The sequence below is a fragment of the Hakea prostrata genome, chromosome 8, assembly GCF_041222555.1.
Source record: "Hakea prostrata isolate BN-2017 chromosome 8, UWA_Hpros_2, whole genome shotgun sequence".
In the NCBI taxonomy this organism is placed as follows: domain Eukaryota; kingdom Viridiplantae; phylum Streptophyta; class Magnoliopsida; order Proteales; family Proteaceae; genus Hakea; species Hakea prostrata.
In genome coordinates, this window is record NC_142607.1 from 31907852 (window position 1) to 31925494 (window position 17643).

Genomic DNA, 17643 nt, shown 5'->3' on the forward strand with positions numbered 1-17643 from the left:
TGGATTAAGGCAAGATAATATATTATAAATAATAAAAGCTAGTATATAGAGAATTAATATCTAACAAATCTACACCCCCAACTGCTCATCATGAATATTGACATCTTTCTTTTGCCTCCAATGTGATATTTTAGGGGGGGGGGGGAACTTATACAAGGACAAGTAGTTATGTTTGTAACTAAAATATAATTTTCTTTAACTATGAAAAAAATATCAATACTAAATTATCGTTGATTTACTTGTTAACAAAGTTTTGAATATGATTTTTTTTTTTTTGGTTGAATATGGACATCAATGGGAGGGGTTTTCAATTTCTATCACCAAAGTAATGGGAGAGGTTTTCAATTTCCATCATCAAAGCAATGAAAGACTTTCCGAAATCAATATAGGATTATGGAGTATGAATTTATTTATGTTTAAAGCAACACTATCAACTTATTGATTATTTTATCATTTTGTATGAGCTTAAATCATCTTATATTTCTATGAATTTTAATTTTAGTTTACTTATGATACTTTTATTTTTTTATGAATTTACATTTGATATTTTAGGTCTATGGATGGACCAATTAAGGCTAGGGCCAAGATAGGGTCAATCAGGGTCAGGGTCAATTAGGGCCAGGGACAAGGCCAATCAAGGCTAGGGACAAGGTCAATCAGGGCTAGGGACAAGGTCAATCAGGGATAATCAGGATCAGGGCCAATTAGGGCCAACCCATCCCGACCCGGCCCAATTAGGGCCAATTAGGGTGGAATGGGCTTGGCCAGAGACAATAATCCTTGGCCCTGAATTACGGTCAGGGTGAGAATGAACTCAGATTAGAACATATAGGGCTGGGCTTGGGATTGAAAAAGTCCGGCTCAGCCCGGCCCAGTTGCAGCCCTACCTTGGGTCAAGTAGGACAAGGCCAGAATAGGTCAAACACTCAATCCTGACCCTGATCTAGGATAGAAAATTTTAACCTAACATTCCCTAGATTATAATTTTGAACTCAAACCTTGTTTTAACTCAAGACTGGCCACAATAAGATTGGACTATCAAGATCAAACTTTCACATCTAGCACACGCTTGTCGACAACCATGCATGGTGATGATTAATAATTAAGAATAAAAATCTCACCTGATGGCCAGAGACCCTAGAAGAACCTGAAGCCGGATCTTTAACCGCTTGAGTCGCTTGACTAACCCATTATTGGTGAATGGCTGGTCTTCTTCATAAGTGAATTGCATGACATGCCAATCCAAGTGTAGACGTTTTCTAAACTTTCTGGACCTGAAATTATGAAATTCAAACTTCACATTTTTCATGTTGTCCTACTGCTTATCATGCCATTCTATTCCACAAGGTACAACTCTCTATAATTATTACACAGCCGTCCAGTTTGATTAGTCCACATGTTCACACGTTAACTAAATAAATTCCACATGTTCCATTACTACATTGAGGTTTTGAAAAAGATTGTTTACCAGGCCCTTGGTTACTAAGACCTAAATGTGGAATAACTATATAAATTCTTTATGGAATATTCGATGCATTTTTTTTGCGAGGGGTGGAGAATATACCATAGCATGGGAGCATGTAAGCCGCAGATAATAGGTGGAAAACATAAACACTCCAAAACTATATCAAAATTGGCAGTTACCCCATTTTTTTTTATAGAATTGTTAATTAGTTAGAAAAATGACGAATATATCTTTAGTTGTACTATTCAATATCTTATAATACAAATGATAAACAAATGAAGAAGAAATTAATGGAAAAAGAAAAATGAAATTCAGGATTCTATTTTACTAAAGACAACGTTATAAAGTCATAAGACATCAAGGACAATAGAAGAATTATTAAACTATCTAATCATAACTGAAGAGAATTTGATAACAGAATATACCGTTAGGCAAATTTAAGAGATTTTTTTTTTTAATATAGTTTGGCTGTAGTTATCCAAGGTTTTCCAAGCAAATACAAGAAAAATCAATTTGTCAAATACAAGTTTTAGTAAAGAAAAACAAATGAGACAAGAATTTTTTTTTTTTTTTTTTTTGGGTAGAAAATGAGACAAGAAAATCACAGTTGTGTCATTGTGTGTACATAGATAGACACAAAAGTTGACAAAACCAAAACCAGGAAACACAGACAATAATATTAAACCAACATGGTAACAGGGGAAGGTAGATGCTTCCGTTGTTCGTTTTCTTTCTGAAGAAGCGTGTGGGGTTTCATAATTAAATGGAGAACCTGGAAACGAATATTAATAAAGAATAATGTGAAGATCTCAAGAAACTTACTTAAATAGCCAACCTGAAAATTTTCCTATTGTTCTTATTCAACTTCCTTCTTTTCTTTCTTCTTCTTTGAAACATGAAGTCATTCTTATCTGTAAAGTTCAGTTCTTTCTTCTTGACAATTGTCTTCTTGATTGGGTTCTCATCAGCAAGAACACTGTCATCATCTTCTTCTTCTTCTTGTTTATCTTCTTTTGAGATTGATAGATTTATAAAAGAATTTCAGGGTTACACAGCAATATCAGATTTCAGGGTATTGAACAGAAGATCTTTGAAGGAATGTGTTGATCCAAATCCTTACATTAAAATCAATATAACTGGAGTTGCAGCATCTGGACTTTCAAATGATCAAAATGTAACAGTTACAGTTAGTGGGGTTTTGCATCCTTCAAAGTCTGATTGGGTTGGCATGATCTCACCTTCTTATTCCAGGTAAACTTGAAATGAAACTCAAACTCATTTTCCTTCATTTCTTCTTTGATTATCAGTTTTCTTTTCTTTTAATTCTGTTTTATTTTTTCTTTCTGCTCAGTGTCTCAGATTGTCCTCTGAAGAAGGCAATGTATGTTCAAACAGGAGATGTCAGTAACCTTCCTCTCCTCTGCCATTATCCTGTCAAGGTGAAACAAATCTTCTTATTGATAGCTATTTTTCCTATTTGTAATGCCTTTCTTTTTTTTCTTTCTCCTTTTCTTTCCATTCCCCATTTCTATTTCTTTCATTTCATAATTTTCTTTTTATATATTTTTTTGAACTTAAAATTTTTTTTTTTACTTTGAGAAAAGCAAAGTTTTTTTTCTTCCCCTTTCTCTTTGTCAATAATGGTTGCCCTTCTAGTTGTTCTTAAGTCTCTCATTTGTTATTATCTCTTTGGAAGGTCCATCTTGACTTTTGTGACTTCATAAGATTTTGATAGCAACGTCAAATTGGCACAAGTCAATTATTTTATCTTTGTAGACTACGTTTTCTCTTGCATCTTCTTTTCAACATGTTCCACGGATGATGCGATCACAGTTTTTTCTATTAGAGTCTACACTCTCACCACTAATTCAAATAATATTAATTACCTTGGAGAAATATTTCTTCTTTCACCAAATGTAAAAGAATATTCATTATTTTTTCATTTATTGTATTAAATCAACCTAATTTATGTGTACAAATAATATATGCATGCTAATTATAAAATGTAAGGATGCAAGTTTAGTTTTGATTGCTTAAACTCAACCCATCCCGACCTAAGCTCAAATATGGTTTGGCTTATTATTCTAACCCTGAGGCAAGTCAGGATAGTCGTGGATTAGGATAATAGTTGTAGCAAATTTGAATGTTGACCTAGCCTAGCTTGTCTCCATGCAACCCACCCTAGACTATTTTGGATATATTAATCTTCATATAGAATTATGCATTGTTTTATTATTTTATGATTAGAGATAAATTAAGACCAGGGTTATGGTTGAGTGTTATATGACCCTGTTGAGTTGACCCTTTAGGTTTGGGGTCATTGACAAAGACATGCTAGTGAAATCTTAAAAAGCAGTAAATAGGCCACCCAACCCAACCCAAGGCCATGGAGGACATTGGAGGACAAAGCCCTCACTTGTCCTGCAACCTAGGCCGAAGAGGCGACCAGCCGGAGCACCTGGGGGAGATGAGGGATGTTTCCTCTGGTTGCGAACATGTGTATTGTAACCTTGGTTTTGCCTGTTTCATAAATCAAGTTTATTACAAATATATATATATATATATATATATATATTTTATATGATATTAGTCTTTCTCTCTCTCTTTGGTTTGAAGTTTGTTTTTTTTTACATGTATTTCCTGATATAGATTTTCTTTTTTGGGGACTTTTGTCACTGTGTACAGTCTCAATATGTGAGCACAGATTCAGATTATCTGAGTTGCAATAATCAAGAATGCAAGAAATACATTGGTGGTTCCTGTGTTGCAAAGACTTGTTCAGCTTCATTAACATTTCATGTGGTTAACATCAGAACTGATATAGAGTTTGTATTCTTCGCTGGAGGGTTTGATACACCTTGTATTTTAAAAAGAGCAGATCCAATCAGTTTTGCAAGACCAAACGATCCCTTATATGCCCATCTCTCAAGCATAGATTCCACTGGAGAATCGGTAATTAATTACTTAATTAATCTTGCAATTTTTACTACTAAACTAAGTTATCTAGATTAATATATATTTTTTGAACTAATGAGATCTTATGTTTAATATATAGATGAGAGTTACATGGGTGAGTGGGGACCAAAACCCTCAACAAGTTGAATATGGCAATGGAAGCAAGCAAACATCACAAGTCACTACTTTCACACAAGATGAGATGTGTGGTGAGTCTCCTTTACCTATATAAGTTTCTTCATTAAGTAATTAATTGTATATATATGTTTATTAGATTTCTATAATATGTCTGGTAATCAAATTGTTTAGTCAATTAAATCTGGTTATGTGATCGTGATCATGACTTTAGTTGACTAATCTTGCAAATAAGTAGGTTTAGTTCACATCATACTTAATTACTTAACTAGAATATGGAGAAAAAAAGCCCTCATGTAATATATTTTTCATGTGATGAGGCGATAAATTCAAAGAGAGTCTTTCTAGGAGATTTTTTATATTTTATATTTTATATTTTTTGGATGTGTGGCGGTGGTGTAAGATTTGGGGTTCTTATCAAGTCCATTTCTTTTTCTTACATATCCATATATCGGTCATAGTCAAAGGTTAAGATTAAAAAAAAATATTTTTATCTTTTAAATCTTACCTCAACCTTTGAATATGGCCGATGGACATGTGTCATTCATCTAGAGTGAAATTGATGGTTCACTTATAAAATTCTATAAGACTAGTCAATGCAAGGTTGGTAGAATGGTAAGATCCATACTTTTCAGTGGAGAGGTCATGGGTTCGACCCATGCGGACGACAAGCATTCCCCCTATCTTGAGGATGTAATCAAGGTGCGCTCAAGCTGGCCCGGATGAACCTTAGATACCAAAAAAAAAATTCTATAAGACTAGAGGGCTCAAATTTGCCATCCACATGAATAAAAGTGATATACATCTACATCTACATCTACATCTAAATCTAAAGATATGGTCCCACATACAAAGGTAAGTTCGCTAAATCCGGTTTTACTCCCTTGAGGGTGGTGGACAGAATTCGAATTTTCTGTTTGTAGGGCAGCAAATTGTGCTCCCCTCACATCCTTCCATTTCATCACATATTTAGGAGAAGATTTCTGGGACCTGAAAAAATAGACAAAAAAATGAGACTCCTTATGTAATTGAAAAGTTTGAGTAGAGCACAATCTTTTATCCTTAGAGGTAAAACCAAAGTTCGAAATGTCGAGCCGTGTCGCCGTGTCGGTCCTTGGCAACACGGCGACATGGCCGACATTTCGCCAAAAGTCGGGCGACTTGGTAGGGGTTCGATGAAAAATCGAACCCTTGTTTCGATGGGTTTTTTTGGTCATTTTGACCTGAAATTTGATGTGTAGCCTAATTTGAGGCCAATAAACACATTGGTAGTGTTATTTTGACCTAAAACATTACCTAAACTAATGTTCTTAATCGACCCATGTCCTACTATACGCGGACGAAAGCCCCGAAACTAAAAACCTAAAAACTCATAAAACCAAATCATATAAAGTCTACAATTCATTGTACAAATACTGTAATACATAAAGTCATCCAACCATATAAAATCTGAAACTCTTAGTACCAAGTACTGTGCCTAGGTGGATTGAACTCCTCTGACTCAGATTGTCTCCAGTGATGCCCCCCCCCAACAAATTCACATACTCATCCCATCTCATACGATATTGAAAATGGTCTAAGTAATCATTAACTGCAGTTCTATAGCGGTCATCTTCCGCTGCCATGAGAACTCCAATTTGAGGGAAGTGAGAATAGGGCCAAGGAACGTTCCGCATGCCATCAGATGCCCTTGTTGGTACGAATGACTCTGATTGTGAAGGAGGGAGAGGGACACCATAGCTCCCATGATACGAAGAACTAGAGGGGACACCATAGCTCCCATGATACGAAGAACTAGAGGGGTTACTAATTCCCATATCATACTGTCCATGTGAAGGAGGGAGAGGGACACCATAATTACCCGTAGGCCAATAACCTGCTGTGGAGCCTACAGACTCATCCAAGCTCATGGACCCCATTGACGCAATCGCCGCATCCCAAGGATTAACATAGTCATGGCCAGCTCCCCTTTGATGGTGGCTCGGCCTCGTATCAGGATATTGACGACCACGCTGATAATCACCACCATGATCATAATCCTGAGTGGCATGATCAAAATGACTCTCCCTAGTGTATTTGGGTGGGGGCTGCTGTGTCTCTGGTAGTGGAACATGTATACGCTCTCCAATGCCTCCACCACCACCACCACCATCATCATCTCCACCAGTCTGACTAGGCGAGAGTGTGTCATCAAGATTGTCGTCCTGCGGCTCCTCCGTGCCTGGTGCCATCATCCAATCCTCATCAGCAGTGGCAGCTGCCTCTGCATGTGCCTAACCCTCTTCAGTGGCCATATACTCACCCACATTAACCCCCTGCAACTTGAGCTAGTTCTCGGGTCGGGCCTCCCTCCAAGGTTGGTCCAATACCGGCTCACCCCTGTCCAACATCCACTGAGTGAGGGGATCTTGGTCATCTTCGGCAACATCAAATATATCATCGAGATTGATGTATTGCCTTTCATTCTGAGCCTGCTCCCTGGCATATTGCAGCTTCAACCTCATATTATAGTGAATAAATACGAGGTCATTTAGATGCTGGCTTCCCAACCGGTTCCTCCTCTGGGAGTGGATCATGAGGAATGTACTCCAATTCCTCTCACATCCAGAGGCAGAGCAAGTTTGAGACAAGATCTTGATTGCCAATCTTCGCAAGTTTGATGCACTATTGCCATAGAGATACCACCATTCAGCTGCATTATCACAAAAACATTAAGTTAGAAACTCAAAAGTCAAAAAACTCAAAACATTTATGCATCTAAGCCCTAAGGATCTAACTATATAAGTATCTAACCTGGATCCATGGTTTCTCTCGCCCGCACAAGACACCAGCTCCACTAAAAGACCCAAATGCATCTCTAAACAATTTGATCTGCAATAATACAATCATTAGTATTGATTGGTTATCTAAATTATTTAAACAATTAATACAACTCACTAATCATTTGAAATTCCCAATGTCTCACCTCATTGTGGCAAAATGATTGGAGCATCTCATCTGGCTCCAACTTCGTTATCACCTGTAGCAGGGCATCCAATAGGTTTGTGTCCAACCCTAAATGTTGACTATATTGATACTTAGGGTTTAGAAAATATGCTGCATAATTAAAAAAGCTTAAAATTAGTACCAACTACCAAAGTACCAATACCTACAATGCTACAAGCCCACAAGTCTACAAGACTACAAGTCTACAACTACAAATCAACAACCCAGAATATTTACTTACCGGCCCTATGAAGAGGATGCATCAGATGAGCTGTCCATCGTGCATCGACAATATCTAAGAAAGCCCGATGTCCTCTAGGGTTTGCTGCCTTTATAGCATCCTTCATACGCTCAAGGGATGCATACAAGTGGGGCATAGTGGGTCCCCTCAAGGAAGAGTCCACCATACGCAAGACCTTTACTATAGGATCTATGGTCTGCAACACTATGGTAACACATCTCCAAAAATCATCAGATGATATTGTGTTGTCTGTGCGGCGCCCATTGGTCGTGCGTTGAATTATCACAAACTCATTAAGTCAATAGACAATAAATATCATACAAGATAATCATAAACTCATAATATAAATATAATTTATAAGATGAAATAGTAGATAGTTATCTTACTTGGATCCAGCCCAATCAAACCACTCCTGCGATGCAAACATGGATCTGAGGCCCGAGTTCTTATCTTGCATGCTGCTCAAGGCGACGAAATTTGTCGCAAATCTTGTCGGACCAGGTCGCACCAACTCACCTCCACATGATCTCCGCATCATTGCCAAAGCAACGTTATGATTGTAGATGAAGTTGGTTACCTGTCTTGCACTCTCAATGGTGTTGTGGACAATGCTAATTTTTCCAATGTCCTTCAGCATTAGGTCAATTGAATGTGCAGCACAAGGTGTCCACATAAGGTTATAATCAGGTGAAGCCATCAACACTTCACCGGCCTTCTTATAGTTGGAGCCATTGTCAGTGACAATTTGCACCACATTTTTCCTACCAACCTGGTCAATCACATCCTGCAGGAGACCCATGATATATCTGTGGTCTTTCATATGACTAGTAGCATCCACTGATTTCAAGAAGATAGTTCTCCAATCACAGTATACTATGAAGTTGATGATGGACTTTCTCGTCGGGCCGGTCCATCCATCAGACATGATGGTGCATCCATAAGTATCCCAAAAGGGTTTCATACTATCAATATACTCCTGCAGCTCTTGCTTCTCCTCTTGAAGGAGGGTGGTCATCAACTCTGTAGGGTTGGGACCATTATATCCAGGGCCTGCCGCTGCAATAGTATCAATCATATTCCTATAGTATGGACCCTGTGTTGTGTTTGCTGGGATGTGATTGTAATAAATCCACTTTGACATTGTTTTCTTTACCTTCTTTGCCATACCTTTCCATGCACCAGATATCTTGGGCTGCTTGGCCCCTTTTCTCCTGAATGTATCAGGATCCTGCTCCATGGTCGGGTCTGGATGGCGTGGATAATCAGATGGTTCCGTGGTAGTGGCACTGAACGGTCTGAACCTGATGTATGAGGGGCCCGTTGACTCGTGATCCGCCAAACATGCCAAATACACCACCCCCTCCCCCCCAGAATCGGAAGGTCTAGCCCCCGTAGGCCTAGATGGACCAACTCCGTAGCTCTAGCTCGGCCATATCCCGCTTCGATGGTGCAATCGTCTGCTCTCGCCATGGCCCGCCGCATATCCCTCTCCTCCTGATCTCTGTCCACATCAACAGGATCAACATCGCTATCATCATCTGAATCATCCACATATGATGACGGTCCCCGCACTGCATCATCTAGTGCTCTGTTGACTTTCCTCCGATCATCTTTCTTCTTCCACTTTTGTTTTTGTAAATCCCTGAGTAACTTGATTACATCTGGATGGGCCTCTGTGCATTTAGTCACATCCTTTGAACTCCAAGTGATGTGACCCTTGAACCTACCGATGCCACCCGAGTATATTCTTTTGTGACAAAAATTACACTCGGTTTTATTTTTGTCTCCATCAATAGCCGTAAAATATTGCCATCTTGGGTTAGTCCTCCCTCCCTACCGCCGATCTCTCAGGGTTGTCCCCGACCCGTCCCGTCCTTGTCCCCGTCCACCCTGGGAAGACCCAGTTCCCCTCTAACTCCCACCAGCAGACATGATGACTGTTGCATTCAAATAACATTAACAAATAACAACATCATTATAATTGTTTATACACATATAAACAATCATATATGAAATTATGAATATTGCATGTATGATATAATTATAAAAATAGGCTGCCCATATCAAAACCGGCGATGAAGCCACATGGGCAACACAACCAACAGTTGAAAAATACTTATATAATTATTCCATAATTTTCAAAACATTTCCCCCCATTTTCCCCTATTTTTTGCATTTTTCATAATTATTGATATTTTTATTAATATCATGATATTTTTTGAAAAATAAAATAACTTATTTTTGGGTCAAAAAATATTTCGACTCCGTGAGTCCGTAGATCGGCTCACGGAGTTCCACATATGTTTTTTCTATCATCATACAACCACTGTATCACTTAAAAAGTAATCATACAAGATAATCAAAATATCATTTTTTACCCACAAAAATAAAAAAATAAAATACTTTGCGGAAAAAAATTCCGACTCCGTGAAATCGTAGATCGGCACATGGTATTCAACATATATTAATTTCAAAATCATCCAACATCATATAGCATGCATTTTGTGAAAAATTACTTGGATACGAATGGTTACCTATTTGACGAAAAAACTCTCAGATCTGTGCGAAAACGACTGCGATCGACGAAACAACGTGATATCCAGCAACAAGGAAGCAAGATGTACCCGTAGATGTCGAAGATCGGACGAAAACATAGTGAAAAGTGGGAAAAATGAGAGAGAGAAGCTCTGGAAAAGAGAGGGAAGAGAGAGAAATTAAAAAAAAATCGAACGAAATTCGCCCAAATTTCGCCCCTTTATCGCGAGAAGTCGGCGATTTATCAACCGACTTCTCGCAATGTCGGTGTCGCTGGGGGGTGTCGTGTCGCCCCCCAGCGACATGGCGATATGTCGCCGACATTTTGAACCGTGGGTAAAACATCCCAATTGAGTGAATAACCCCCCCCCCCCCCCCCAAATGATACATTTACTTGAAGATGATATCTCCTGCTGTTGGTCCGGATCCCTCATTGACCATTAGCGATATATTGCGAGAAGTCGGCGATTTGTCGACCGACTTCTCGAACCATGGGTAAACTCCCACCGTGGGTAAAACATCCCAATTGAGTGAATAACCCCCCCCCCCCCCAAAATGATACATTTACTTGAAGATGATATCTCCTTGTCTGTTTTGAGTCTGGATCACCTCCCAGACAGGAGAAAACGAGCAAAACAATGTGTTTTCCTAACGATTTTGAACCGAATAGTAAGGAGGTGGGGCCCACCTCTAGACATTAAAACAATAAAATGCAAAAAATTTAGTAGGCTCTATGTGGGGCTCACCCTCTCGTGTGTGGTTTAAAACCATCAAGAAAACACATTATTTCCTAGATTCTCCCCTAATAAATAAAAAAATTAATCTGAACTCATGAATTTTAGAATTGGACCCCACCCCACCCCACCCCACCTGTAGAGAGAATACAAGATAATGTATTATACAATACTTTCAAAGGGAAGATGATCCAAACTCCATTCATACCATGCATTAATACTATATTTTTTATTTGTGTAAATTCTTAATTACATAATTGTCCACTTCAAAATTTTATTCGTTTTTTTTTACCTCTTGAAAATGAAAGCTGTGACGAGTCGTGGAAGTTTGAAGTTAGAACCATTATTACTTCAGGTCATCTTTGCCGACTGCCACCTTAGAAGAATGCATACACATTTTTTTCCTTTCTTCCTCTCTAGAATAAATCAGTGATCGATGGATTCAAATTAGGAGAAACTTTCTTGCAAGGCAAGCACTTGTTCTATGTGGGTTTTTGACTTCTCTTGACAACTTAACTCTCCCTCATCTGCCAAACTCGTCCTTATCTGAAACCTTATCCTTCAGAAAATACTCGAGATTCACAAGCTGCCTTATACGTGCCTGCATGTCCTTTATTTTCAATAATACATCTCACTGTCAGATTAGAAAGTGAGAGTCGTTTCCAATTTCCTTTCTTTTTTCGTTTTTCTTTTATTAATCTTATTAATTGGGTGTTTTAGGTGATTAAGGATATGATGATATTGACTATTGTTAAATCCAAAATTAATTAATGTATCATTTTTTCACATATAGGGTCCAACGCTACAAGCCCTGCAAAGGATTTTGGATGGCATGACCCTGGATACATTCATACTGCAGTCATGACTGGGCTTCAGCCTTCAACAACTTACTCTTACAGATATGGAAGGTAAGATAATGAATCAATAAAAAGATGAAAAAGAGAGAACGAGAGATGCATATTGGCTCGACTTTTGTTTTTCCTTTTCCTTTTCCCTTTTGAGTAGGGGTGAATTCTGGGGACAAGTCATTATTGGAAGTCTATCAAACTGGCCCATTAAGACGCGAATTGACCAACCCGAGGCTAATTGGATGGGGGTACGTGTTGAAGGTTGAAAGACCTATCGATTTCGGTCTGATTCAATCCAACCTGTTAGTGGCCCGTTGCCTCGGGGCGAATGGACCAATATACTAACTGAATCATTAAAAAACGCAACCCGTTATAACTCCATTTAAAAAGGTTATGGAGGTCAGTTTAAGGGTTGCAACAAGCTTATTCGCATGGAATCAAATAACGGCACCAGTTGTTGATTTTCTCTTGAACTACGAGGTGATTTAGCACCAGATGTTAAGGGAGTCATAGAGGATGGCCTTTCTTTGTCATCCCTCTGTTCACAATATGTCTTTGTTTGACAGATTCTTAGTTAGGTAGGCCCTGTCTTTGCCGGGTATGACAGTTTGGCCTTTCTCATCACTAGTTGCTGAGTTTGTTGGCTTCTAAGAGTTGAACTCTGTTGTTTGTTTGATGTTGTTAATTTTTTTTGACCAAAAAAGAAAAAAAGGAAGTTTGTTTATTTAGGCCTTCAGCCAAGAGACAAGATCCAAGGCCCAAAAAATAATTCTTAATTTAAAATAGCTAAAATAGTTCGATAACAAGTTGGTAATGGTCTTAAACTTAAAGCCAACCAACATGACCAAACCATTACCCCAAACTGAATCCAATTAGAAATTGAACCAAAACCGTATTTCGCTTGTGGTTTTGTTTCTGTGTTGGGTGCTTTTAACCCAAAACTGAAAAGCCCATTGAAACCCCCATTTTCTGAGGATCTAGATTGGAGAGGGAAGGAGTGCCTTATGGCACAAGGTAAAGCTAGGAGAGTTAAAACCCCAAGACTTTCTGGGAGTCTACACTCTATTAAAAAGGAACTAGAAAAATCGAACCCTTGGCTCCTTGAATTGGTTCCTTGGATTTGACTCTCCTATGGAAGTTTGTATACTTTCTAATGAAAGAACAAAATACTATATATTCTATATTTAAAAAACCAACATTCCTTAATCTTCCACTGCAGTGATTTAGTTGGTTGGAGTGATCAAATTCAATTTCAAACCCCACCAGCAGGAGGATCAGCTGAGCTCAAATTCATCTCGTTTGGAGACATGGGGAAAGCTCCTCATGATGCATCAGTTGAGCACTACATTCAGGTGATTTTCATTCATCTTTTACATACTAATACTTATGGAGATCTTAATACATTTATGAATGAACAAAACATGATTAGGGTTTTCTGTATTGAAACAAAATAGCCGGGATCAATATCAGTGACAGAAGCCATAGCCAAAGAAGTTTCAACAGGAAATGTAGATTCCATCTTCCACATTGGAGACATCAGCTATGCTACAGGCTTCTTAGTAGAATGGGATTTTTTCCTTCACCAGATAGGATCAATGGCATCTCATGTTTCCTACATGACTGCAATTGGAAACCATGAAAGAGACTATATAGATTCTGGATCAGTTTACATAACTTCTGACTCAGGTGGAGAATGTGGTGTCCCTTTTGAGACTTATTTTCCTATGCCCACTGTTGCTGAGGACAAGCCATGGTATTCTATAGAACAAGGACCTGTTCATTTCACTGTGATTTCTACAGAACATGATTGGAACACTGATTCTGAACAGGTAATTAAATTAATTAATTCTCCTTGATTATGATTAATTCCTTGTTTCATGCTTCTTTAATCATAGTTTTATCAAACATTAATTATATCTATTTGAACAGTACAATTGGATGGAAAGTGATATGGGTTCTGTTGATAGATCAAAGACTCCTTGGTTGGTTTTCACAGGGTTAGTATCAACAACAACCTCCTTCACTGTTTTTCTTTAATTATTCTCTAATCAATCAGTTAATGCTAATTAAGAATTCTTAAGTATAGAACATTCCTATTGCAGTCACAGGCCAATGTATTCTTCCTTAGCAGCAACACCAACAAGTGTAGATCCTAACTTTGTCAAAGCAGTAGAGCCTTTACTAAAGAACTACAAGGTAAGCAAAATTTTAATATCAATCATGATCTTAGTGATTAATTTATTGAAAATATGGCACTAATCTGTGATCAAATATATGAATCAGGTGGATCTAGCTCTTTGGGGTCATGTTCATAACTATGAAAGAATGTGTGCTGTTTATGAGAACAATTGCTTGGCTAAGCCTACCAAAGATGCAAATGGAATTGACACATATGATAATACAAATTACACAGCTCCAGTTCATGCAGTCATTGGAATGGCAGGATTCTCATTGGATCAGTTTCCTAGCATTGTAAGATTCTACTTTTGTCTTCTCTCCACCCACCCAACAGTTTCTTTATCATCTTGGATTTAATACTGATTATATGTATTGTTTAATTGCTTTGAGCAGATCCCCACTGCTGATTGGAGTTTGGTAAGGATTGCAGAGTATGGATATGCAAGGTTTCATGTCACAGAGCAAGAATTGAAGGCCGAGGTTAGTAACCTGAAACCAAAATCCAACCCTTGAAAATTTCTTCCTTTTTAGTTCAACTAGGGAAGAAATATGTTAACCTACACAAATGGAACAAACCTAGTTTCTTCATCTAGTGAGATCACACAGGAGTTGGAATCCTCTATCTAAGAGAGGATCGTGTTCTTCTCATCTTCCACCACCACATACTTAGAAGGGAGACCTATTTCTAGTTTATTTTGTCAGTTCTTAGATGTGGACGTCTCTTCTAAACGTGTGGTGAAGTGGTGTAAGGGAGCACGATGATCCAGGTTAATCATACAATATTAAATAATCATTTTAGTTAGTTCAAACATGCTATAACTCTTCTAAAAACCCAAACCCAATACCAAGGCTTTCACTCAAGTCAAAGCTGTGAAGGGAGGAAAATGTTTCTATGCAGCCTTCCCAGTAAGGCTATTTCAATGTTAAAAGTCATTCTCTTTAATCGAAATTAGAAAATATATTTATTTTATGTACTTTATTTATATCTTTCCTCCTAACATAAAAGACTTAATTTATTTATTTTTTTCTCTCTTGTCATTTTTAGTTTGTGAGTGCAAACACCACAATGGTTGAAGATAGTTTCTACATCATCAAAAGGTAAGATAACTCTGTGTGTGAGAAAGAGAAAAAAAGTAGTGATGTCACTTTTCTTGATGTAATAGATTTTAAATGTTCATTCTCTTGTTGTAATAAAATATGTAAAATTGATTTTGTAAATTCAATAATATAAGATAATAAAATTTCATACAGGATTATGCATGTAAATGATTGGTATTAAATGCATTCAAATTGGCACTAATGTCCATTCGAACTGATAGAAACCCTATTAACCCTAATTGATTGAGTTGCTGGAAAAAAAAGAAAAAAAAAAACCCTTAAAGCTGAATATTATTGGATTTCAGATAATCACGTGTCATGTTTCTAAAGAGAAATTTGAGGTCGAGAAAGTAAGGTGATACTCGCTAGAGTAGTATATGATACCAATCCAAATCATTTTCTCATATTTTTTTGTGGAAGAACAAAGCTATCTCGAGTCAAGATGCCGTGACAGAAGCTTGAAATTCCTCAACTCCCCTTCCCTTCCCTCAAAACCATGAACTTCATTTCTACCCACTTCTTGTTGGAGTGTTCCATAGCATCACCAAATGTATCTCAATGTTTATGGCATCTATTATCTTTAGAAAATTGTTATGTAACCTGACTGGATATGATCTTTGGTACATTTATCTTTTTCAGTCATTCCTTTAGTTTACAACTGAAGATAATCTAGAGTTTAGATCCTCTCCATCCAGCCTACCTGTCTACTTATTCTTTCACACTCATGAGGTAGTGGGACCCATACTCACAAGGTTTTCCCTATCAGGCAGGCCAATATGGATCTGACACTCATGTAAGTGTAGGAGGATAGATGGAGATGAAGGCAAGGTGGAGAGGATCTTTACTAAGATAATTCATGCTATGCCAAACATTGCATACACCCATTGTTGTCAAGCAATCCTTCCACTATGGAAGGTTTACACTTTTTACTACCTCTATTTAAATAAAAGAATTAGAGCAAATTGCACTGGCACCCCAAAATGGAGATCTTAAAGCACTAATACCCCACTTTATGTTTAAAAAGCACAAAGACCCCAAAATTGGATTTTCATTGGATATATTTGTCCAATTTGTCCCTGAAAACCTTTCAGACATTGTTTATTATAGGGATATATTTTTTAAAATAAACAGTAATATAACTATTTTGAGTGATAAATTTGACAAATATATCCAATAAAAATTTAATTTTGGGGTCTCTGTGCTTTTTAAGCATAAAGTGAGGTGTCAGTGCTTCAAGGCCTCCATTTTGGGGTGCTAGTGCAATTTACTCAAAAAACTATATAAATGAGTTACTAGAAAAGAATAAGTTTTGAGATTTTTCCCTAATGTCTACTTAAGTTGGGGCCAAAATTCTTAACTACCCACTTAAGTGAGAAACCTTTCAAACTACCTACATTTGGCATTCTGCAAAATATCAAGTTACCACGGTTAGTTTTGGACCCTTTGACCCTTAACTTTTCAAACTTTAATTGTGAATGGACAACAATACCCCTCAAATTTATATATTACCAAAATGCCCTCCCACTCACTATGTACCCAATCCTTAGATGGGTGAAGGGACCCATCTCCTTCCCATACATCACCTTACCAAAAACTACCACCACAGTTAGAAACCACTATATACCTCCCCCTCCTCTTCCAGCAGCCACTGCCCCACCTCCTTGCTGAAAACTGAAAGAGACCCTAAACTAGAGTAAAACAATACATTGCCTCTCTCTCTCTCTCTCTCTCTCTCTCTCTCTTTCTTGTATTCGGAACCCTAATCCCACAATGCTTCTTTCATATATCTTATTGTTATCTTCATTATTTATCCTCGTTCATCAAAACTTAAGATGGAGGAATTGAGAACATGGAAAAAATCAAACTATATGGGACGAAATTAGGGTTGTTCGACGTTTGGGCTAAATATGCCATGCGGTTTTGCAATTCCCAAAGTTCAAAAATCCAATCTCCATCTCTCACATTCTATAAGTGAAAGAAGAAGAATGATGGCAGTGATGCGGTCATATTTCCTAGTCAAGATAATCAATGAGAATCTCTTGAGACTACCAGTGAAATCCTTACTTCGATTCAGGTGCACATCTAAAGAGTAGCAACATTTGATTAATGATTCTCAGTTCGTCACTCTTCACCTCAGTTGATCCAAGAAAGGAAAAAGCTTCTCTAGTTACAGTTCCTGAAGATGAAGCTTCAACCTGCACACTAGTAAGAGAGGACCACATTACCTTTAAAAGTGAGTGATTCCCATTGGTAATCAACAACTTCTTTGGTTTATGTTCGTGCGAGGGGTTATTATGTTTCTCACCATCACCATCTAATGGTCGTGTTAATCTTCATTAATTAGAGGAAATGATAAATATATCTCTAGTTGTACTATCATGTATCTTATAATATAAATGACAAACCGAAAGTAGAAGAGCCATATATTTATTCTTTTGGAGGATAGTATCATTTTTCCCCATTTGATAG

General features: G+C 37.6%; 1 protein-coding gene across 1 annotated transcript; it reads left to right on the forward strand.

Annotated features, from left to right (window-relative positions):
* The first annotated feature begins 2335 nt into the window (after positions 1-2335).
* LOC149007568 (putative inactive purple acid phosphatase 27) lies at positions 2336-15442 on the forward strand. Its single transcript, XM_089166432.1, has 12 exons — positions 2336-2716; positions 2817-2904; positions 4151-4417; positions 4521-4629; positions 11844-11958; positions 13118-13250; positions 13353-13727; positions 13828-13895; positions 14001-14094; positions 14182-14370; positions 14470-14556; positions 15122-15442. Exons 1-12 carry the CDS (start codon positions 2361-2363, stop codon positions 15176-15178), a joined length of 1938 nt encoding a protein of 645 aa, XP_089022558.1. The 5' UTR covers positions 2336-2360; the 3' UTR covers positions 15179-15442.
* Positions 15443-17643: the final 2201 nt, after the last annotated feature.